This window comes from Phlebotomus papatasi, chromosome 3 (assembly GCF_024763615.1).
Source record: "Phlebotomus papatasi isolate M1 chromosome 3, Ppap_2.1, whole genome shotgun sequence".
Taxonomy (NCBI): domain Eukaryota; kingdom Metazoa; phylum Arthropoda; class Insecta; order Diptera; family Psychodidae; genus Phlebotomus; species Phlebotomus papatasi.
Window position 1 is genome coordinate 71,180,930 of NC_077224.1, and position 24,268 is coordinate 71,205,197.

At 32.4% G+C, this 24,268-nt stretch overlaps 1 protein-coding gene across 24 annotated transcripts in view; it reads left to right on the plus strand.

Annotated features, from left to right (window-relative positions):
* The window catches only part of LOC129808208 (disks large 1 tumor suppressor protein), a 158,061-nt gene that overhangs the window by 110,191 nt on the left and 23,602 nt on the right, over positions 1-24,268 (plus strand). For 15 of the 24 annotated variants that reach the window (XM_055857991.1, XM_055857996.1, XM_055857994.1 and 12 more), the window contains 3 exons: positions 9,190-9,222; positions 12,002-12,737; positions 16,723-16,819. In XM_055857991.1, the coding sequence (XP_055713966.1) occupies positions 9,190-9,222; positions 12,002-12,737; positions 16,723-16,819 (866 nt within the window). Of the gene's footprint in view, positions 1-68; positions 625-9,189; positions 9,223-12,001; positions 12,738-16,722; positions 16,820-24,268 lie in introns of all 24 variants that reach the window. The other 9 variants (XM_055858009.1, XM_055858007.1, XM_055858014.1 and 6 more) reach the window with 3 other exon arrangements.

Sequence of the window (24,268 nt, forward strand, 5' to 3'; positions counted from 1 at the left end):
TTAAATTTCTTGTGCTTGCAGGTGTTTTAAAAATAATTATTTTTGTGTTTTTTTCTTAATACCACTAGAGAGGTATTTTTTCGGTGCTTGATTGCCAAAAATATCTGAAAAGAGCTATTGAGAAAGTGTTGCAATTTTATTTGTGAGCCCGAAAAAAAAAACAAAAAAAGACATTTTCTCTAGTGGTTGACTCATTTAATTTTCATCAATTAGTCACTCGCATTTTTTTTTGTTAAAAATATTTCTTCATGTTGTGTTTGAAGGGAAAGAGAGACAATGCTATAAAAAAAAATAAAATAATTTAGTGTTTACTTTTTTTTTAAATTTCTGTGCGCTCCCTATAATTTATTTTGCATTTCTTTAAATTTTATCAGTTGAAAGCAGAATTTTAATTTAGTGTTTTCTGCATCATTTGCATGAAAAATAGTTCTTTCTGTGTTAATGTGTGTGTTGTTTTAACGTGAAAAAAAAAAGAAAAATTAGGGAAAAAAGAGCCTTGAGTGTGAAAAGCTCTTGTAGAAAAGAAAATTTGGCGAAAAAATAATGACAACGAGAAAGAAGAAGCGCCAGCAAGACGGAGGAGGATTCCTCAAGAAAGTATCATCACTTTTTAATTTAGACACGGTAATTATTTATTTTATTTTTATTTATTTTATTTTATTTTTCATTATCATTTTTTATTCATCACTATTGATCATTTCATTTTTTTTTCTTTATCTGTGCATATTGTTATTTCTGTCCCACATTTTTTTTGTTGCCTTTTTACAATCGCGAGAAAACGCCCAACAAATCGTAAAAAATAAACTGTTCGACTTTTCACGACACAGCAACAGTTTTTGTTGTTGATATTTCTGGAGAATATACATGAAAATATATTAATGTAATATTGAGGAAAATTCTCAAGAGAGCAATTCAATATGTGACTTCAAGATCAACGATTTTCTTTGGGAATTCTTTCTTGTATCTATCATTTACACACTTGAGCCTTGGCTCTGTGCCCAAAAGAGAGAGAAGAAAATGATCTTGTGAAGTTTATTTGAGTTACAATTTGCAAGAAAAGGCATGGCACAATCCATGCAAATATGCCACTAAAAAGCATTCCGCAGGGGCAGGGGTTAACCATAATCACAGCTATTTGCATCGGGTAACACTATTTCTAACTTCATCGTGTAGCGCCATCATTGGGCCATTCGACAGTATTTGAAAGTTCACTGAAACGTAAACAATACAGTAGATACTGCCCGTCAAATCATTGCTCTACCTGTCGATTTTACTCGGAGGTTTTTTGAATTTTAACGGTATATTCTAGTACATTCAGAGAAAATCTGTAGATTTTCAGCAGAATTTCTGCGTAGAAAATCTCTAGATTTTCGGCAGAAATTCTGCCGAAAATCTACAGATTCTCGGCAGAATTTCTTCCTAGAAAATCTGCATAACCTCCATTACTTCACAAAAATATTGTTGATTTATGAAGAAACTGTAGAAGTTATAAAGAAAATGATATGCTCTGCTTAACAAGCATTACCGATTAAACATTTTAGATAACTAAAAAGATGTGAGCAAAAATACTAATTTCTTAAAAATCGCCAATTGAATGATACAAAAACGCGAAATTTAGTTTGACATTCTGCTTAAAGTTTTCACTTCACTATTCTCTACTTATAACACGGCGTTGCAGAATTCTTCATTTTATATAAACACTGTGAAATCACCAAGAATAACTCTATTGAATTTTGCAAACTTCAGTGAAAAATATTACATCTTTTCTGACACATCTGTCTGGAAAGGCTGAAATGTAGAAAAATCTACAGAAAATCGGCAAAATATCTACAAGAATTCGTCAGAGTATGCACCAGGATTCGTCAGAAAATCTGCAAAAATTTCTGACGAATTTTGTCCCAAGCCCAAATAAAATTCGTAGGAATATCTACAGATTTCTCGGCAGAGGTGTAGATATTTTCTGCAGAAAACTTAAAGATATCTGACGAAATTATTTGACGAGTGGTGAATCAATTGAACGTTACCGTCGTTGCGGTTTACTTTGCACTTTTTTTTTTGCTGTTTTTCAACTTTACCCTCTAATAGTAGACAGTTAAAGTGAAGGGAGGGGGGTTAATGGGTAAAATTATTTGTATTCAGTTGTTAATGAATGGATTGTGTGCCACTAGCATTACTTTTATAAAATTTTACTATGTTGAAAAAAATCAAGAAAAAAGGCTTTCACTTGAGATAAGGTGCGGGTGACTTTGCACTTTTAAATAAATACTAAAAAATCAACAATTTCTGATAATAAATGACATGAAGATCTTTACATCTACGGGTAATATGCACGAGATCTACAAGGTGACGTGGTCGCCATCTTGATTTGCCGTTTCTGTCCGCCATTTTTAATAACTGTCAAAATTTAAAACTTGTCCCATTGAGCTGAAATTTTAGTATGTTGTAGCTCATGTCAAGGCCTTTTCAGAATGTATCAATGTTCCAGTGTACGTTAAGCATTTACCTAGATACAGAGGCTCAAAGTTTAAAATTTTGAAATATTCATATATTGGCGATCTTTATTTTCTAGTCCTAAATTTTGAAACCATTAAGACCAAAACCATTTAAGTAACCATTAAAGATGGTTGAGGCTTTTATTTTATATATTTATTTACTCTTACATAATTTAAAAAATAAATGAAACGTGCATTAATTTATTTATTTTTTATTTTTTCATCTTTGCGAAAACAGTTTTAAGGTCCTAAAATAATATGTTGTTATAAACAAAAATATTACTTTCCTTTTGGTTTGTTCGTTAGATCTCATCGCCTAACGATAGTGCTACCTTTTTTGTGCTGATTTCGACAAAAGAAGCTCCGGGTAGTTCTGTATTCATGAAAATGTCAAAATTTTGAACTTGGAGCCCCTGCGTATTCAGAAAAATCGCTTCACCTACGTCGTATTTTATATATGTTCTGAAAAGGCCTTGACATCAGCTAGAAACATAATAAAGTTTCAGCTCAATTGGATGAGATTTTTGTTTTGACAGTTATTCAAAATGGCGGACAGAAACGTCAAATCAAAATGGCGACCATACCATCTTGTAGGTAGATCTGGGTCATTTTATCTTAAATTACCAAAAAATTGGATAAATTTTAGCCAAATAACTTCTATAATAAAGCTTTAGAAAGATCATTATATGCAATTTTATAACATGAATCATGCGTTCTTAGGAAGATAATAGTGAAAAAAAATATTTTAATAAAAATAATGAACAAAATCGAAGCTATTATTCTAGCCAGATAAACTTAGAATAAATTTGGACTGATTTGGACAATTTACTACTCTGAAATCGATTTTGGAATTGCACCTTCCGATAACTTTTTCACGCAGTCGTTTTTTGACAAAATACATATACTAGGATTTCATTGACATTACTGAAACTACAAGGATCCTTTTGAGGATCATTGTACCTTACTTAATACATAACATATCCCTATATACTTTGACATAGTAGACCGGATCTGCGAAGACTATCAATAAGTGCTAGAATTGATGAAAGCCTCACGAACAGCAGAGTTCAAAGTCACCCCCCGAGTGCAAAGTCACCCGTAACGATGGTACATTAATTAATTAATTAGTTACCGTAAATATAATAAAATATAATCAGTAACTTTGCTCAAACTCTATGCCAATATTATTATGTAATAAACTCTTTAAATAATAAAACTTTTAAAGCGAATCTACGGTATCCATTTTTAATTTTTTTTTGTAGTAAAACTTTTCAAGTGTAGATTTTTCAATTAGTTTTATTTTTATTTAAGAAAATTTGTATTTATTTCAATAGACTTTTTCTTAGTTGAGATCAATGCTATTATTATTAGTTAGTTTTTTTGTAATTTACTTTAAATGGAAGTTAGATATAATTTCAATTTGTTTTATCTGGCTGTTTTTATTTTTGTATCTATTTTTTTTTATTCTACGAAATATAGAAATAAAATTTGACCAAATAAAAAAAAGAAAAGGGGAGGTTGGACTACATTACGCTGGGGCTACATTTGAAATGCTATTTTTCCGCATATTGCCCAACATACAATAACTTTTGTTTATTAAACATGTTTTTGAAATTTCAATAAAAGTGAGTGAGATCTAGATCTAGTCATCTCGCTCACTCTCACAGAAATTTTAAAAACATGTTTACAAACAAAAGTTATTGTGCGCTGATCATATTTCTAAAAGAAATTGGACCTAGATATACTTTAAATACGCGAAGAAAATAGCGTTCGCAATGTAGCCCTAACTCAATATAGCCCCACCTCCGAATATTTACTTTAAATCTTTACCTCTCTTAACGGTTTTAACCTAGAAAATAACGTTAAAGTACAAGCAGATCAAAAAGAAGAACTCCCTGCAGATACGTGAGGTGTAATCCTTCGAGGACAGGAAAACACAAAATTATTTGCCAAAGTTTTTGGCTCTTTAACAGTAAACAATTTCGTGTTTTCCTGTCCTGAAAGGATTACATCCCCTGATGCATCCGGGAAGAGTTTATCTCCTCCTTCATTTGCTTGTGCTAGGGTCGAAGGAACACCTGTTCGGCAGGCTACTAGGGGAAAGCGAGCTAGTTTCGGACGACTCAAGCTTCGAACAACTAATTTTTTCAATATGTTTTTAATAACTTTGATCCAATTATAATAGTATCATTTTTAATAGCTAGTCCAATGCCTCCAATTTCTTGATAAGAGTCATGAATTAATTCCATCAGGAACATTGAAAAAATTGAGCTGTCCGAAGCTTGAGTCATCCGAAAGTAGCGCATTTTCCCCTATACTACCGTCAGTAATTTACCAAAAATAACTTTGGAGTGTTTTAAAAATTCAATGTTTAATCCTAATCGTAAAGCATTCTTATTTTTCCCTCAAAGGCTGTAAAAGTGAACACAGATGATACAATTTTGCTAAAAGGCGGAAGAGATATAAATATTCGCACGTTCTACACTAATTTTCCTTGTATAACAACTTAGAATATTCCATTAAATTTTACAACAACAACAACCAAAAGCCACAAGAAAGGAAGAGTGAATAAAAATTCTCAAGTGCGGAAAATGGCCAAAAAGTTTACCCAAGAATTTTCTTGAAAAATTCACCAACTGCTTTTCCCATAAAATCCACTTGTATCCGGCCTGTGTGAGTTTGTTGATGTTCTTATTGGATGCTGTGGCGTGTTAATGAAAATGAAAATGAATCTATTTTTATTTGCTTTTCTCTTTTTCACTTGATTGTGCGATCTTCACCATGGGTATTAGTTTACAAGTAGCAAATCTTTTTTAAATTGAGTTGAGACTTGTTTCCCATTCAGCTAAAACCATTCCTCCGGAGAGGCTGAAAGTAAAATTGGATTTGTTGGAGGAAAAGTAATTGGACTTGGGGGATTTATAGGGCAGGATATTGGATTTCCTCAGCAATTTTTCAATCAATAATGGATTGCTTTCCTGTATATTGCTATGTCTTGGATCAATATCCTTTTTATCTAATAATTTTCTCCTTTGTTTTCATTTTGTATATTTTGATTAAACGCAGACGATTTGGAAAAAAAGAAAAACTATTGAATAAACAAGAATGTTTTTAGAAACTAGTCACGACATTTGCAATTTTCTCAATTTATTTATTACTCAAAGACTTTTTTTTTTAATGGATATTCTTTTAATGTTTGTCAAGGCCTTAGTTTCTTTTCCTCTAGTTAATCAATAAATTTGCTACGACACAAGATCATTTTGCTTTTAAAGATAATGAATAAAAAGATATTTTGCTGAAATGACGAAGAGAGAAAGGAATAAAAGTATGAAGAGGAGCTATAAATCAGAATTTTCTTCGTCTCATTTTTGTGTCAATGGCAAAAAAGTGAAGGAGAAACGACAAATTCAATTTTATTCGCATGTCGAAGAAAAATTTCTCTATGTCTCTTTCTTCGTCATAGAGTCGTCCTAATTGAATTTGTATGTTGGTTAATGTTGATATTAGAAAATATATTGTATATATTTTTCACGATATATCATTAGCTTTATTTACCGTTTTCTTTGATTTTAACAATATATTCATACAAAATATTTTATCAAGTTTAGTGAGAAGTCGATTGAATTAGCAAAATATTTTGATAATATTTCTCTTTTTGTTGAGTAAACACATTTTCCCTCTATTAAGAATTATTTCTTGTTGACTCTGTATGTTTTGCTCTTTGATATTTAGATTTGTCACATGAATATAACATGGAGGATATTTTTAGCCCTTCACGCATCAACAAAATGAGTAAATTAATTAGTAATATCACGAGGGAAAAAAGTTATTTCGTTGTCTGTAGAAAATTAGTTAAGATTGCGCGTTAACTTGAATTATGTGTTGCAACAATATTGCCTCGAGGAATGATACAGGGTTATTCGTCGCTTCGTCGTTTGGAATGTAATGGAGTCTAGAGCTATATAGATAAACAGAAAAGAACTATATTGTAAAATAGTTCGTAAATGTTTATGAATTAATATTCGAGATTTACGAAATGTTCGTAAATCGTATAAGCCACAAACAAGTTTGTAAAAGTTTGTACAAGGGTAAAGTGGTACAAGTTGGACAGTGGTACAATTTGGACAATGGTACAATTTGACAGGGCTTCTTGTCTTGATAAATTTAGAACTTCATTTTTATTTGTATATTTTTAATGCTTTAGTTTTATAATTTGGTTCCTTGTGCTTAAAAACAAATTTTATACTGTATTTATCAAGAAAAAAGCCATGTCCAACTTGTACCGGCGAATTGTCCAACTTGTAACACTAATTCCAATTTATATCACTTTATCCTATTTCACAAACATTGTTCGTAACATGATTACTTGACGGGCATTTTTTTTTGGTCTTTTACAAACATGTTTGTACATTTTTGTTAATTTGACAAAATTTTGCTAACTAATAACAAAATTTGGTGAACATTTACAAGCAAATGTAAATGGATAGAAAGTGATCATGTTACGTAAAATGTTTGTTAAAAAGTACAAACTTTTACGAGAATGTTGTTAAGCTTCACCGTGGTGTCACATATAAGATTAATATTAATATTAAGAAAAGTCGGAGAGAGAGGTATATATATGCGCAATTTCAAATGGAATATCACGTGTGTTAGAAAGAGTACACTCTAGTGGATTAATACGATGAGTAAGATATTACTGTTCGTATTAATTGCTTTCTGAATCGTATTACAGGCAATTCGAGCAATTTTCCATGCGTGCCAACTGTGATTCGGTCAGTTTTCGAGCTATGTAGTGCTGCCAACTTCGTACGCAGAGGGGAAATGTGAGAGAGAAGCAAGATAAAACAATTGCTATCTTTTTTTGCCATTCTCGCAGTTCAGAAAGTATTAATCTTAATATTAATCTTATATGTGACATGGTCATGAAACTAGGAAAAAAGAGCTAGGATCCTATTTTTTTTTAGGAAATGTAAGGTTTAGCACCAGCTATTGAAATATATTGCTATGAGTCATAACTATTGATTAACATAGGAAAAAAATAGTTATTATAAGCTTGGATCGTATCAAGTATGGGCACTTTCCCCTATACGTCTTGGTTGATTTGTTTAACAAAATTCATTGTCATTTTAATTGCCAGAAATCTCAAATATATGACTTCTGACAATGTCACGTGAGCTTAAATGACAATGTCACGTCTACAGAATCGCATTTTCGAAAAAGCTCTCCTAAGATTCAAACCCAATGTGTCAAATGGCATTGCCAGAGTGTTACAGAATTCCCCTCCTGGAGGGGAATCCAAGTCTTCTCCAAACAGGGCCCCAAAGTCGAAACCACTCAATCAGCAATCCCGAACCACCAGACGACGTCCTCCTTCTTCTCCATAACCTCTCACCAACAGCCGTCAGTGAAGCTCCTTATTTGAAAAATAACTCACACGAATTCCAATTTTCCACTGCCAGTTAGTTCAGAAAATATTAATCTTAATATTAATCTTATATGTGACATGGTCATGAACCTCGGTTGAATGTCCTGTTCATCAGGTGTCGAATATGGCAGAAAGAATCACGTACCAGGCGGTAATTGTTCCACTGTACTTGTACTTAGATACTAACTTCTGCCGTTGTGAAATGTTTCAAATGTTCTGAAATGTAAGGGATATTTTTAAATGTATCTTAAATATAAGAGATCGCAGAGCATTCCAGTTTTGCGAAATGCTCGAACTCACGAGATAGGGCTATCCGTGAATGATCTTTTTGCATGTTTTTTGAATAGATAACGGTTTATTAACGATTAAATTGATTCACAATCATAAATCAATTCTGAACTAGAAAATTGGTTATGAAGTTTGTATTTTAGAATGTTTTTAGCATTAGTAACAAGCTTACGCACAAATAACCATTCCATTACTGATTGAGAGGGACTGATATAACCGGATAAGAAATGTTAAGCAAGACCTTTCCACAAAATCCAAATTCAACCAAATCGGTTAATAAAGGAGCCCTCCAAACTGATTGAACTTCGAACTGCAAAACTGTATTTATTTGTCCTGAAAGATGTTGCCTTTTATGTGACTGTTTTTATTGTTAAAACAAAATTTTGTACAAATTCATAGACAAATTTGTGTTATGAAAATCAGAGATTAAAATAATTGTTTTAAGTTGCGTTTAAAGAGAATGTTTTGGTGTTTTCGCATGTTATTAGTTTGTGGCTTTTCATTAGCATATTCACATGAATAACCCTGTAACATTAATTCATAAACAATTTACCTTGATAAATTCTGGAAACTTACTACAACCTTCAGTTAAAGTGGAATTATCAGTGTTATCAATTTCGATAGTTTCGATTTATCTTGGCACTTGCTGTTTCATTCGACTCCCGTTTTTAGAAGCTTTGACGAGGAAGTGTTGCTCTGTATATTTTTTTTTATTCTTATCACTCAGAGTACCTACCTTTATATTCCCCCACAAACGACGAGTTTATGTGATGATAAATGTTAGAGAATTTATGTTGTCTGTGAACTGATAAAATATGGAATGTAATATCCCGCGTAGATTTAAACATAAGTGCTATGCAATTTGTATGTCTTTCCTTGTCAGCGATAAGAAACTCAAGATTATACTTTTTTTTTGATAAACTGCTAGTATGTTCCCTTGATGTTGTGTAGCTAAAAAATATGTTTCTTTTTTTGTCGTTCCAGGCTCACACACCGGCCGTCAATGATGCTAAACACGTAAGAATAAGAAAATTGATTTAATTAAGAAATCTCGCATGAAAATTGACCCACGAGTTCACTTCACTGTTTGTGATGTTAAATTACGCGATTTTTTTTCTTATAGAACTTTTTGTAATTAATTACTTGATGTTAATATCAAAAATACTCTTTAGGTCGTCAGAATTTTAGTAAGACTAATACTAGGGGTTTTACGTGGTTTTACATTACAAACGTTTGTAAAAGGAACATGTGCTTATACATAGATAAATTTTTAGCAATAAATTTGACATTTGTCAGACAAAACAAGACTACTTACGAACAAATAGCAAAATAATTACAAAAAATGTTGCTATTTGTATACGAGCATTTAAGAAGTAATGTTAGTAAAAGAACAAAATTGTTTGTCAAATGATCATTATTATGAAGCAAGTTTGTGAACGAACTACAAACTTTTACGAACTTGTTAATTATTTATTTTCAAGTCAACCAGTCAAAAGATATTTGTAAATTTGCTTAGGCATTAACAAATATTTACAAACCTTTTTCCAATTTCCGAAATAATTAAAAAAAATAAAATACGTAAATAAAATAATAATAATGAATTAAAAATAAATTAAATTAAAACGTAACGAACGGTTAGTCGTTTTCATCTCGGAGGTTGAAATCGACGCTAAGACAGCGATGCCCATATTGGGACGCCGGTGTATCAACAAAACAAAGATAATACAACTATAAAATTCAATTCAGTTTAATTACAACAAATTGAATATTTTACGTTGCCTCCTGAGGAACTACTCAATTAGTTGTGCTCCCGTAAATTCGAATTATCAACTTGTAGACTATTGCCATAGAAAATGGATAGCAGTAATGAATTTTATTCAACATAATTTATTACTTTTAAAAAATATTTTAAAATTTGAAAAGTGTTTATCAAAATATTAATGGGCGTATTCTCGTTTAGACCCTTTCAAGATTTCAAGGAGTTCAATCAAATCGTTGTCGTTAGGTTGTATTGCATCCTGAAATAAGTTTATTTATATTAAAAAAAAAAGAAAGATGCTAAAGCGTCTCAACTTTGCAGAATGCTCGATTTCACGAGATAGAACTCTCCGTGTATTATCTTTTCGCGCGGTTATTGTCCATAAAAGTTTACTTTCCAAAATATTTTTTTTCGATTATAGGTGTCTGTACACGAAATGTTCGTACGGACTACCTTCAAAACACATTTGAAAATATAAGAAATTTCTGGAGCTGTTTTCGAGAAAAATCCAAAAAACAAAATGGTTTTGGAAGATCAAATTGAGATAATATAGAATTATGGGAGTTCACTTAAGATCAGAATACGATCGAAAAAGATCTAATAAATATATACAACGTATACAACCAATAAATATAAATTTTCGAAATTTTGTAAGAGATCGATCATCCTCTCTGTAACTGTGCTAGGGTATAGAAGTTAGGAGATAGAGAATGTGAGAATGTGCTCGAGTAGTTAGGATAAAAAGGCGCCCTACCTCACATTTAGATTTTATATTTAGAAGAGATGGCGGTCAAATGTGGTCACTGTACCCAGGCCTCTCTATTGGGTCCATTATGCATCCCCTAAAATTTTACCCCATTAAGAGCAGGGTATCTTAAACTAATCCGTTCTCCGGATAAACTCTATAAAACAGGTCGGTTGTATCCCTGATAATTCACTTTGAGGCCATATAAATCATATAGATAGACCATGAATTTTCTCCAATGAAATCCACAGTATATATAAAAAATATGTATTTTCGGAAAGATAATTTTATTAGGATTTTAATATGTTTTTTTTTTGTTTTTCTTAGTCCAATGGTTTCTCGCCGAATTTTCGCATTTTCTTCTTAACTCCCTTAATTAGGGACTTGACAAACCCGTCTCCACAGTATTGGATGACTTTCTTCCACTTCCTCTTGAAATCCGGCAGGTTTTCAGATACCTGACTCTTCTTCCTGAGATTTCTTTTTCAAAATTTCCCAGTATTTCTCAATCTTCCGGAGTGCAGGACGGGTTAAACATCTTTCCCATAGCCTTGAAATCCTTAGTGAAGATGATTTTAGCACTTTAACGGTGTTTTTCGGTCCGATGGGGAGCAGTCTGTGCTTCGTAGATTATAAAATCATTCCTTCTCTTGATTTTATAGACCAAGTTTCAATGCATTCTCATCTTTTTGCCAACATTTCGTACGGAAAGATTGAGTTGCTTCTCGAAAAGCTCTAGCACTTTCTTTTCCATCCTCTTGCGTTCGATCCCAGGCTTTCGGCCACTTCCTGGTTTACGAGCAACAGCCTTAAGTTCCTTGAACCGAATTATAATCTTTCGAATGGTAGAACGGCATTTCCCGGTCATTTTTGCGGTTTCAGCATAACTCGCATTTGGATTCTTGAATTGATTGTCAACTTTTAATTTTCGAATGCTTTAAATCTTTTTGCAATAACTGAGTCGAAAATAAATATTTTTTAAGAAGAATTTCACCAAAAGAAAGCTGATTAAATTTTCTTGAAATGACAAGAAAGAAAAAAAAACAAAATCCAAGGCCTACTGCGACTGATTTCATTTCCAGCGTTGGGGATTTTTTCTTCGACATTACATGAATGCGAAGAATAAGAAATAGCTTAAGTTACATGTAAATAAATCACGTAATTTATCATCACAAATAAGTAATGAAGTATGAATCAATGTAACGCGATATGATTGGGCCTTGAGGCGAAATTAGGAGGGAAAAATCACGTGGATTGTGATGTTCTTTTTTTTTGTATGATGGCATCTGCAGGTGAATGGTGATGATAGTTGGCAATATGAGGATATTACGTTGGAAAGGGGAAATTCAGGATTGGGTTTCAGCATTGCTGGAGGCACAGATAATCCTCACATTGGTACTGACACCTCCATCTACATCACCAAGTTGATTCCGGGTGGGGCTGCATCGGCCGATGGTCGTTTGGGGGTGAATGATTGCATCATTTCTGTGAATGATGTCTCAGTGGTGGATGTACCCCATGCAAGTGCTGTGGAGGCACTCAAAAAGGCGGGAAATGTTGTGAAGTTGCACGTGAGACGGAAGAGAATGCCACCGGGTCCAAAAATAATTGAAATTGATCTGGTCAAGGGTGCCAAGGGATTGGGATTCTCAATTGCTGGTGGCATTGGGAATCAACATATTCCCGGCGACAATGGCATCTATGTGACGAAGATCATGGATGGTGGTGCAGCTGGGGTTGATGGACGGATGAGTATTGGGGATAAATTGGTGGCGGTGAGGCATCCGACGGGACAGGAGAAGAATCTGGAGAATGTGACGCATGAGGAAGCCGTAGCTACGCTCAAATCCGTCACGGATCGGGTGACATTAGTTATTGGGAAGGCGCAGCATGCTGTTGCGCCGCCGCAGAATACCATGGGTCTGGGCCACGTGAATTCTCACTCAACAGGTGCCGTCAACAGCATCGGGCAGAATGTCGTGGACTATGCCAATTCTGCTGGAGATCGAGCACATTCACCGCATCAAGGTAAATTGCTAATTCTCTTTTCTCTCAATCTTTTTTGTTTGACAGTGACTTTTGTGTTAGAAAATTATGCTCAAAAGATGCCGATATATGTTTTGAGGAATTTTACTGAGAAGAAGACAAAGTCTGCCCGTGATTGTAATCTCTCCATAGAGTCTTTTTCTTCAAGTCAATTAGGACAAGGTGAAAGGCCACTATTGCAATCGGATTAATTTCTCTGCGAATCTTTCTATTTGCAAATAAATAAATGCTACAAGTGTTATTGGCATTTGTAGAAATTTCTCTTTGGAATTTTTGGAAGTATTTGGAAGTTTGATGCTTGAAGAGAGAAATTGCTATTTTAACCCTTTAACGACGAGACACTTTTTACTGACCGAAAATCAACAATAAAAATTAAACTGGGAAATATAATATAATCAACGATAAGTCTTACATTTAACCTTGGAAAGTCCAACAGAATCTGATTCGGGGTATTTTGTGCTTCTATGAACGATAGGGACAAAAAAAGCCCAAAAATTTAAGTAATTTTTCTGACAATACCAATGAATAATATTTTTCGCTTTATTAAAAATATTACGTATGAGTATTGTAGTTTTTATTCCCAAAAGGGTTTTGCTTAAAAAATATTAGAAGTATAAAAAAATAAATAAAATCAATTATGAATTTGAGAATTTAAAAATTCGCCATTTTTTGAGCTTAAATATTTACTACATAGCAAATAGCTAGAGATTTGCAAAAAATATTCTAGATTCCTTCAACCTTCTACTTTGCAATTACGTTCAAACATAAGAAAAAAAATAACTTTAGGTAGTCAGGAAAAATTATTTTCTTTATGGGACACCGGTGTTCCAATCGTCCTTAAAGGGTTAAAAAGATTTTTGCAGATTGAGAAGTATTTAGAAAAAAAAATATTCAATTGAATCGAAAATTATTTATTCATACAAATAATTAGACACTTAAGTGTTTTCAAATAAATTTTACGTTGTTTGTTGACCAAGATGGATTATTTTATTTTATATTTAATTTTCTTATTGAACAAAATAATTTTTTTTAGTAAACGTTAGAGAATAATTTACTCACCAATAATATTTATTTCTTTTGAAAATGTTAATAGGTAATTTTTTATTGGTTGCGTCTGTCGCCAACTTATCAATATCGGTCTCAATAGGTAAAAGGCAGAAATAATACGTTTTTTAATTGATTTTAAGAGCGATTAAGTCAAGTGATAATTTTTTCTACAATTTTATTCCGGAAGCTGATCATTATCGCTGAGCCGACAGCAAACGCATCTAATGGAGATAGTCTCCATAAAATTATTATCGTATCGTAATATAATTTTTCAACCCACTTTTGCTTTCTGTTTATTAACCTGAAATTATGAAAAATATCTGAAAACTTTAAATGGGCCAATCTATTTCAATTCAGAAAGGAGAAAGACTGAAATCGCTCCTTCATGGACTTAAACGATTTTGAATTTACGATTTTAGACGAACATTTTAACTCTTTCCGGACCGCAGCATATGCTGCAAGCCAATTTCACCATTTTTTAATCAAAAATATCTAAACTCAGGAATTAATTGAGGTTCTACAAAAAAAATCTTACATTTGGACATTCTTATAGTTTGTAATCATCCACAAGAATCGGATTTTTATAAATTCTGAATAATTAAAAAACATTGTTTTTCATAGAATATTCATATGCTTCTTTGGCTACTCAGAGTCCCAAAAGAGACGAAAGAGTTAACTTGCTCTATCTCGGAAATGGGTTGAAATTATTTTTCTTACTTTTTTTATTTGAAAGGTAGTTTTATCCTTTTTAAGACGATATGCTCAATTTTGGATTATATGCTCAAGTTTTTTGTAATAAGCCTCTTGAATGTTTTTTGAAACAAAATGAAAAAAATCGTTTTTTTTTTTTCAAAAAGATATTTGAGGCGCTCAGAGCAAAAAACTCTAAGTCGTATGCATTTCCCTATTAAATTAGCGTTTTTTCGCACGCAGCTCCTCATTTTTACTGTTGATACATTCTCTGAAAAGGAGAGCTTACACTTTTGCGTTTCACTTTTTTTTAATAATTAAAATTTTACAACATTTTCAAAATTAAATAAAACCAGTAATAATTTCCAAATTGGAAGTTCAAATTTTTAGTAAATATAGTATTCTCTAATACTTATCAACAGTTAAAAAAAATCAACCTATATCACCGTAACTACAGTCAAGTGTGCTAATCCGGGCGCTTCGCTATCTGGATCGTTTATGACTAATCCACTTAAAATAATATTTTTATTTTTATTTGCGTAATATAGTCACTACAGTAACATAATATAACTATTCAAGTTTGAGAAAAAAAACAAAAATAATATTATTATCCATTAAATAAGTGAGTGTAATCGACTCATTTCATTCTTGTGCCAGCCTGGTTCTTTACTAAAAATTTTCTATCAATGATATTTTCGCTAATGACAGATGGTTGATTTAAAACATTTATTGTTTTTTCCTTGTGAAAAAAAGTATTTTAAATCCAAATGTTTAATTAAAAGTGAATCAGCGGAAAGGCGATCCAGTTAGTGCATGCTGACTTATTTCAGTATTATCATTATTTTATAAATTTTCTTTAATATTTTTGATAATTTGTTTTTATATGATGTTTCTGAATGAAACAGTGAATAATTCTATGGATTTAGAAGAAGTAAAAAAGAATTTCATCAGTCCAAAAACAAGCGTTTAAGTAGCACTCTCCGGCAAACGATCCAGTTACCCCACCTTATTATAAATTTTACAACAGAAAATAATTAAAAATACAATTAGAATTTTAGTCACATTTTTTTACCTACAAATAAAAATGCTGTTTAACCCAAAAAAGGAAATTCTTTAAAAGATTTTTTTTTATATTAGACGAGGAAAATTGCCTTTAACAACTTGGTTAAAATTTGCTGATAATTTGTTCTATTTGAAAAGAAAGAGGTTGCAAAGCGTCCGAGATTTTGTGACCTATTCGAACTCCCGAGAAGGAGCTCCGCCTCCGCGTAAATATTCTTTTCGAAAATGTTTTGTGTGCATACAATTTCAATATCGATTTAACTATATCTATAAATCATCACAGGACCATCTTCAAGTTGAAAATTGATCAAGATGATAGTATTTTTAAAAATCATTAAACAGGTGTTTCTTCGAACCTATTTTTAAAATAAAGCTTTTACCGTTACTTTACCGATTCATTACCGATTGAGAGCTCTACAATCGGGTTTGGAATTTCAAGACCTTTCAAATAAATCCAAATTTGATGTAATCCATTGAAAATTATGCCCTCCAGATCAAGAAAATTTGATGAAATTTCATGAAATTTTCCTGTTATAAAATTTGTGATTCCAAATTTTGTTCTAATAATTTTCTTAACAATTAAATCTTAACAATCAAACTTTTTTTTGCTCTAAATACCACAAAATACCGTTACAGAGTTAAAATCAAAACTGACTTACTTTATGTGTGAACAATATAATAATTCATTTTAAAGGGTTGGCAAAGCGTCCGAGGCTTTGCGAAATGCTCGAACTCGTGACTTGCATGCAATATCTCAAAAGTACCTACTTTCGCATCATTTACCGTTTACCGGTTCTCAACCGATTTGAACCGATTCATAAATCTCCAAAACATCCCCCAAAATAGTTTTTTACAACTAATAGAATTGATTTTCAGATAAAAATTATTTATCGGTTATAAACCGGTTCATTACCGATTCAAAACCGATTGGAACCGGTTCAGTTTCATAGGAAATTCCAAGACCTTTTGGACAAAGAATTGTTGATTTAAGGGATGACCAAGTTACGACAATTGCTGATCGTAGCAACGAAATATTTATTCCCTCTTCAAATACTCAGTTTACAAAGTTGCAAACTTTCAGATTTTAAACATTGATTTTCTAGTAATAACGCGCATTTTCACCTGTTCACCAAACGTCTCAATCCAATTGTTTGATTTCTTTCTGCAGCTCTGGAGACATCGTCGTCGCGATATGCTTCATCCAATGTTCTCGCTGCTGTTCCACCTGGAACCCCACGAGCTGTCAGCCATGAAGATATAACGAGGTAAGTTCGAATCAAAGAACCTTTTTGACCCTCAAAAATAAATTTAAAAAAAAAAAAAAAATTAAATGAGTGTAAAAGACCATTCAGTGAGAGAGAGACAAATTGGTTTATTTTCATGTTTGATTAATCATCGATAGAGAGGTGGTGACTCAATGGATAATTGTCGCACATCCGGATATTTTACTTGTATTTGTGGCTCGATTGAATGCAAAAGAAGTAAAAAAAGCACAAGCAATAAAGAACGATTCAATTGCTATTCATTCACTCTCTGATGGAGCGCATGGAATGTAAATTATCAAACAAACACTGATAAAAATGTGATGGAGCTTTTTAGCTCTGATTCTTTCAAAATCACAGCTATTGTGATTATGTGGTTTGGTCAATCTCTTTCGATTGATCTCATATTCACAAGGTAGATGTTTTAAACATCCCTGAATTATATAAAAAATATAAAAAATGAATTATAAATGAAAAATGAATTATATAAAAATATAAAAAATTATATTTTCGCTTGTATTAGCGATTGTCGTAACTTTCTCAGCTCGTAAATCAGCATTATTCGTAACTTTCCAGGAAAATACACAGTTTAACCGAACTACAAGTTGACGAGTACATTACGACAATTGCTATTTTAAGCGACGATAATTTAAAATATTAAACAAAAGATGAAACATAAAACGTGAAACATCCCAAGCATCAGATTGTCTCTCAATAATGATGCGTTTTTGATCAAAAAAGTCCAAAGATCTATTTAAAATTAGAATTAAATAGGGAATTTTCACGTTGGAATATAGTAAAATTTTTGATTCAAAACAGAATTAGGAATCTGTTCAAAAATTAAGTATACTCATTAATGCCCAGCGCACAATAACTTTTGTTTTGTAAACATGTTTTTGACATTTCAATGAGAGTGAGTGAGATATAAATCTAGTCATCTCGCTCATTCTCATGGGAAATTTTGAAAACATGTTTACAAACAAAAGTTATTGTGCGCTGGTCATAAGTATCCTGTTTGACTAATGAAAACACAATATTTTAAAAACATATTTTGTGGACTTTTTTCAAACAAAAGAGTTAAAATCAGCTGTTTTTTTTTTATTTGCAACAAACATTAGGTGCAATTAGTGTAGATTTCTCAAGAGTTTTCACAGTTTTCACCAATGATATATTCAAAAATTTCTGGTTTTACTTTGACTTGTTATCCACAGATCTGCATTTTTGTTTTACTTTATTTTGTTGCTATTTAAGGATACGTCTTCATTAATTTGCCAGATTAAATAACACAAAGTCCTGTAGAACACATTTTTTTCTGGATATATCCCTGATTTTTCAACATAATGGGATCAAATTATGGACATTCTTGTGTAATTATAAAATTTGTCCATTGAAAAGTGGAAATTAAAGTTTTCCCTGACTCAGGCTGTCTTAAGTCACTTAAATAAAAATTTATTAACGCAGTTCAGAAAGTGTAAATCTTAATATTAATCTTATTATGTGATACCACGGTGACAATACACCCTAGCACTGTTCTATGCACTTTGTGAATATCCGAAAATATTTCATCGAGGTTTGTTTCTGGAATAAAATCACTCACTCGTCTGTTATAATACTCCCAAGTGTGTCTTGGCTAAAATAGGAAGTCTTTTGATACAGGGAGTTCCGGGATTATGCATATAATGGGATTATTCAAATACACTTATGCATTCTTGCCTACCATTAGGAGCCCATTTGTGATATCATTTTTGAAATCCCCCGAATATTTTGCAGATTTTCTGACGAATCCTGATGCATTTGCAACTCTGACGATTTTCTGTAGATTTTTTTCTACATTCTAGGCTTTCCAGATAGCTGTGTCTGAAAAGATGGAACATTTTTCATTGAATTTTGTTTGCAAAATTCAATAGGGTGTTTTTTTTAGTGATATTACAGTGTTTATATAAAATAAAGAATTCTGCGACACCGTGTTATAAGTAGAGAATAGTGAAGTAAAAACTTTAAGTAGAGTGACGACCTAAATTTCGCATTTTTGTATCATTCTATTGGCGATTTTTAAGAAATTAGTATTTTTGCTCGCATCTTTTTAGTTATCTAAAATGTTTAATCGGTAATGCTTGTTAAGCAGAGCATACCATTTTCTTTATAACTTCTACAGTATCTTTATAAATCAACAATATTTTTGTTAAGTAATGGACACTATGCAGATTTTCTAGGGAGAAATTCTGGCGAAAATCTACAGATTTTCTACGCAGAAATTCTGCCGAAAATCTACAGAATTTCTCTAAAGGTACTAGAATATACCGTTACAATTCTAAAAACCTCCGAGTAAAATCGGCAGGTAGAGCAATGATTTGACGGGCATAAAGCCGTTTCGCGCACTTTTTCTTAGTCCCGAAAATATGCATAATCCGGGGATCCCATGTAGACTTGATATTTTCCTTAGAAATGTTTCGAAATTATTTTGAATAACGTTTGATTAGAAATAATGGAAGTACAAAGAATATCAAACAAGTAATAATTGTTGATGAAAATCAAATGAAAAGCACAATTTCGACCTAAAATAATTTTCATTATTTATTGCTTAAAAAGTTGCTTTAAGCAACTTTAGTTGATACACGACATATGAAACATGAAATATCAAAAATAGAAATTACGAAAATCGACTTATAATGGGCTATCCTCGAGGACCCAAAGTCAGTATATTCAATCACGAAGCGCATGAAGCTTTATGCGTAACGCACAATAACTTTTGTTTATTAAACATATTTTTGACATTTCAATGAGAGTGAATGAGATCTAGATCTAGTCATCTCGCTCATTCTCATAGGAAATTTTGAAAACATGTTTACAAACAAAAGCTATTGTGCGCTGGTCATTATCTGTGATAAATTTCTATTGATTATATCAGAATCAATATTTACATTAATTAGAAGCCTCCTAAACTTATTTACAAATAGTCTCAGGCTGATCTTCGAGAATATTTCGATGCTTCCATTCCATGCTATGCTATCTCAGAATGACAACTTTTTAGGAGAGCCATTTGAAGTAGGCAAATTCCTATAGGGGAAAGTGCCCATGCTTTGAAGGGTCCCAAGCTCTATAATGACTAATTTCTTCCTATCTTTCTCAATAAATATGACTCATCGCATCCAAATTTTAAAAACTAGGGAAAGTGTGCTGTTTTTAAAATATATTGCGGAGTCACATTTATTGAAAAACATAGGAAAAATTTAGTCATTATAAAGCTTTGGGACCGCGTAAAGCATGGGCACTTTCCCCAACTGCCCGTGCAATTTTTATTAGAAAAAAATGAATATCTCGTTACCCAGACGTCTGAAGACCACCAAATTTTCACCAGTTGTAGATCTTGGGTCTCTGGTACAACATATCTTATCGGTAAAAAAATCTATCGGTGATAAAAGGTTAATTCGACTTACCATAGTATGGAATGGATTCTTCGATTTAGGGCAGAATCACATTAACAGTAAAATACTCACCGTATTTCGTTAATTTACGCATTTTCATTGCAATACTTACGTAAATTCTCGATTACCGTATTACCTTATCTCATACTCGGTGGCACTAGGGGAAAATAATATAAGAAAATTGAAGAAATAAAACGAAAATGCGATAAACGGTGAGCAAAAAAAAACTGTGCGATTAATTTGTCTTACAGTTTCTTTTGCTCACCGTTTATCGAATTTTCGTTCTATTTCTTCAATTTTCTTGTATTATTTTCACCTAGTTCCATCGAGTATAAGATAAGGTAATACGGTAATCGAGAATTTGCGTAAGAATTGTAATGAAAATGCGTAAATTTACGCAATACAGTGAGGCTACGGCGAGCATTTTATTGTCAATGTGATTCTGCCCTTAGTCTTTAAAATATGACGGTAAAGGATTAGGTAAAGAAATTTATGCAAGAGATCTGTAATAGATGATCCGTAACCATTAGTGCATGACAGTTTGGGATACATTTTCACTGCTAAATTTTACAGGTTTAATATTCTCGAATATTAACTTGAGTTTATTTGGGATGGGACTTAGTAGGCTTCTAATAGATGTAAAGATTGAGGTGTCTATTCTTCCAGTTCTCGAGATAATCAATTAAAATTGAAATGCCTCATAAATAAAGGCTACACGGTTGGAGACGTTGGAGATATTGACTTCGAGTTTCCGAGAACCCTCCATTAATTAATTGATTAATTTTATTAATGAAATTACTAAAATCTCACTTCAAAATCAAGTTAGATCACGAAAAGAATTTGAAATGATAGAATCACTAACTCCCACAAACTGATACGAGCTTATTAGTACCTCTTTTTTGAATATTTCATAAGAGAGGAGAGCATGAATGGGGGAGCTTCCATGGAGGGAGTGATGGAGAGATGGAAGCATGTGAGAGAGTATTTTTTTATTTTAGTTTTGGGGCCATATGGGGAATATATAATATTTTAAACTGAGTGTGTATTTTAGCCGTGAGTGAAAGAGTACGAGGTCTGACTTTGCATTGAAATTGACTTCTTTTTTTTTAATCGTTCGTCTGTTCAACTCTAGCGTGTGTGGAATTTTTGCTATATTCCGAATTTTTTTTTCTTCATTCTCTCACTTGGATATCCCAGAAGAGGGCTCTCAAAAAATAAAAGTTTTTTTTATTTTGAAATTTCAAGCTTAGGAAGAAAAAAAAACCAAGTGTTGTGGCTTTTAAAGAGAGTGGGAGAAATGATATTCCAATTGTGTTAATTGTTGAATTTCTCTCTTTCACTCATCAAGCGGTACATTTCATTTTTGGTCACAAACGCGCTGGAAAATGTTGCGTGAAGTTTATATTTTTGACCAGAGTTGAGTTCAACCATTGAGGATACATTGGATATTTTGTGCTAAATAGAAAAATGTTAATTTTGCCGCAATCTTGAAGTTTAATTTGGCTTGCAAAAGCTCCTTAAAGAAATGTTGACGTGCATTCAATTTAGCAGAAATCAAGTGAAGTGGGTAGTAGAGTCAATAAAAAAATCATTGCCAAGAAGTTGATGTGTTGTGATAAGGTGCTCTGTGTATTTTTATTATTATTATTAGAAACAGTATTTAAATTGTTTATAAATTCCACGACATGGACAATTACTATTCTCAACACTTGGTACAGAGTGCTTTTTTTCTGTGGAATTCAGTCAATAGAAACAAAATGATTTTGTTGAAATAGAAATATTATCCAATGAAATTGAGAGCTTTATCAAACAAAACTACGGTATATCGTAGTGTTTTTTTACAGCAATTTTAACAATTTCCTGTGTCACTATTATTTTTATTGATGAATTTGAAGCTACAAACTTTTTTATTTTATTTGAAGCGAGTGAAAAAAATAATGAGTTAGTCAGGGCTTTGTTTTATTCACTTTCTTGGATGATTTACAGTGGTGACTATAAAAAGTGCAAGACTTGGTATTGACTGGACTACTCAATATTTCGCTCATTCGGAATTACAGGGGCGTGTGTGGATTTTTATTAATTTTGAATTACTGGTCTCTTAAGGAAATAGTATAGGTAGGGTAAAGCGGTCTTTAGACTAGAGGTTTAGCACAGTTCCCGAAGATCTCAAAATCCTTAATAGCGTGCAATTTCATTGCATTTTGAGAGCTTAATAGGGTAAGTGTGTCAAATTTCGGCCAGCTTGCAATTCCGGCCACCTTTTTTGTTCCTCAAATTTCCATGAATTTTTAGTTTCTACATACTCTGGAGATTATACAATGCAAAAGAATAACAAAAAATGTAGCTTCGACTAACGAAATGACATGAAAAAGATATTGGAAGAATTCCCGAAGGGCAAGGAACTATGAGAATGAAGGTGGCCGAAATAGGGCACCAAAACTATGTCTACATTTTTATTTATTTTAAGTGTATTAAGGATAATTTTGAAGTAAATACAGACGATAAACTGTCTACAAGGTTCTAAGCAACACTCATAAAGTAGAAGGAATGAAAAAAACAGTTTCTATTAAAGATATTACATTTCAAACTTGAGACTTTGGCGCTTGCATGCAACTATGCCGAAATTTGGCACACTTACCCTAGGTCAGTTTTTTTTAATAATAAAATTATGAGTTAATTTTTTTTTTCAAAAAATCGATTGATAAGAAATTAGAGCAGTTAAGCCATTTGGCTAAGCCTTAGGTCTGAAACCCGTATAAGCTTTTTTCGCCAAATCAAAACAATAATAATTATAAGTGCGTTGAATTACAAAATAAGCATGCAATTTTGTTCTCTACTTTAATATTTGTTAAAATGTAAAAAATTTCAGTTATTTTAATTATATAACCGGTTAAGGCCAAGAACGATAAAAACGGATATTTACGACAATTGGTGTAAATCGTTCAAAAACTTTAATTATATTTAGTGGAATATCAAAATAATTACAAGAATATTCACTTTGAGACAGTTTGATCAAAAACGTTCAAATTGATTTGTTGAGAAATTTATGGAAAAACCTTCAACTTCATATGAACGAAGACCAGAAATTGATATCTCTTACCGTTTGACCTCTAACCCGGTAACAAGTTTTCGGACATGTAAAAAATGGGTCCCGGTCAAAATCCCGAACGCCAAAATCCCGAAAGCCAAAATCCCGAATGGGTCAAAATCTCGAAAGCCACAATCCCGAATTCTTAAAAGTGTCATAGCTTCCCACGATTGCACCCGCGCTTGCTGGAGGCAAAGGGAAATCTTCTGTGTCTTGGAAAATTATTATAAACATTTTCCTCCACATAATTTTATCAATTTCAGTATTTTTAAAATTCGGGATTTTGGCTTTCGGGATTTTGGCTTTCGGGATTTTGGCCTTTTCGGGATTTTGGCGTTCGGGATTTTGGCTTTCGGGATTTTGGCTTTCGGGATTATGGCTGCCACCGGTAAAAAATATATATTAAAAAATGATAAATCAATTGTGAGCGCTTTACCATAGATTGAAATTGATGCAGCCGGGTTGGAGATTTCAAGATCTTTATAAAAAATCTAAATTTTGCCAAATCGGTTAAGAAATAGGCCCTCCAGAAAAATTTAAACTTAACCATCGAAAATTCGAAATTGAAATATATTATATTTCGGTGTTACTGTTTATTGACAAAATAATCATCTCCAAGCGAGCAGAGTTAGCTGAAAAAAGCAGCATTTTCAACACATTTTTGCTAAATCGATCAGCAAAAATATGCTGACCGGTGAGCTGTTTTCGAACAAAAAGTCCAAACCAAATATTGCCTATCTATCTACCAGATGACATCTAGAAAAAGTTTAGTACCGAAAAAGTTCCGGTGTCTGAAGTACGATTTGTCCAGAGTACCGTTCAACCGAAAAAAAACAGACAAAGTGTGGATCTATCTGTATCACTATCTCTTTAATTTGCACATCAAGCAGTTTGCTTTAGTGCATTTGATACATTGTACGGATGCTTTTCCTCATTTTT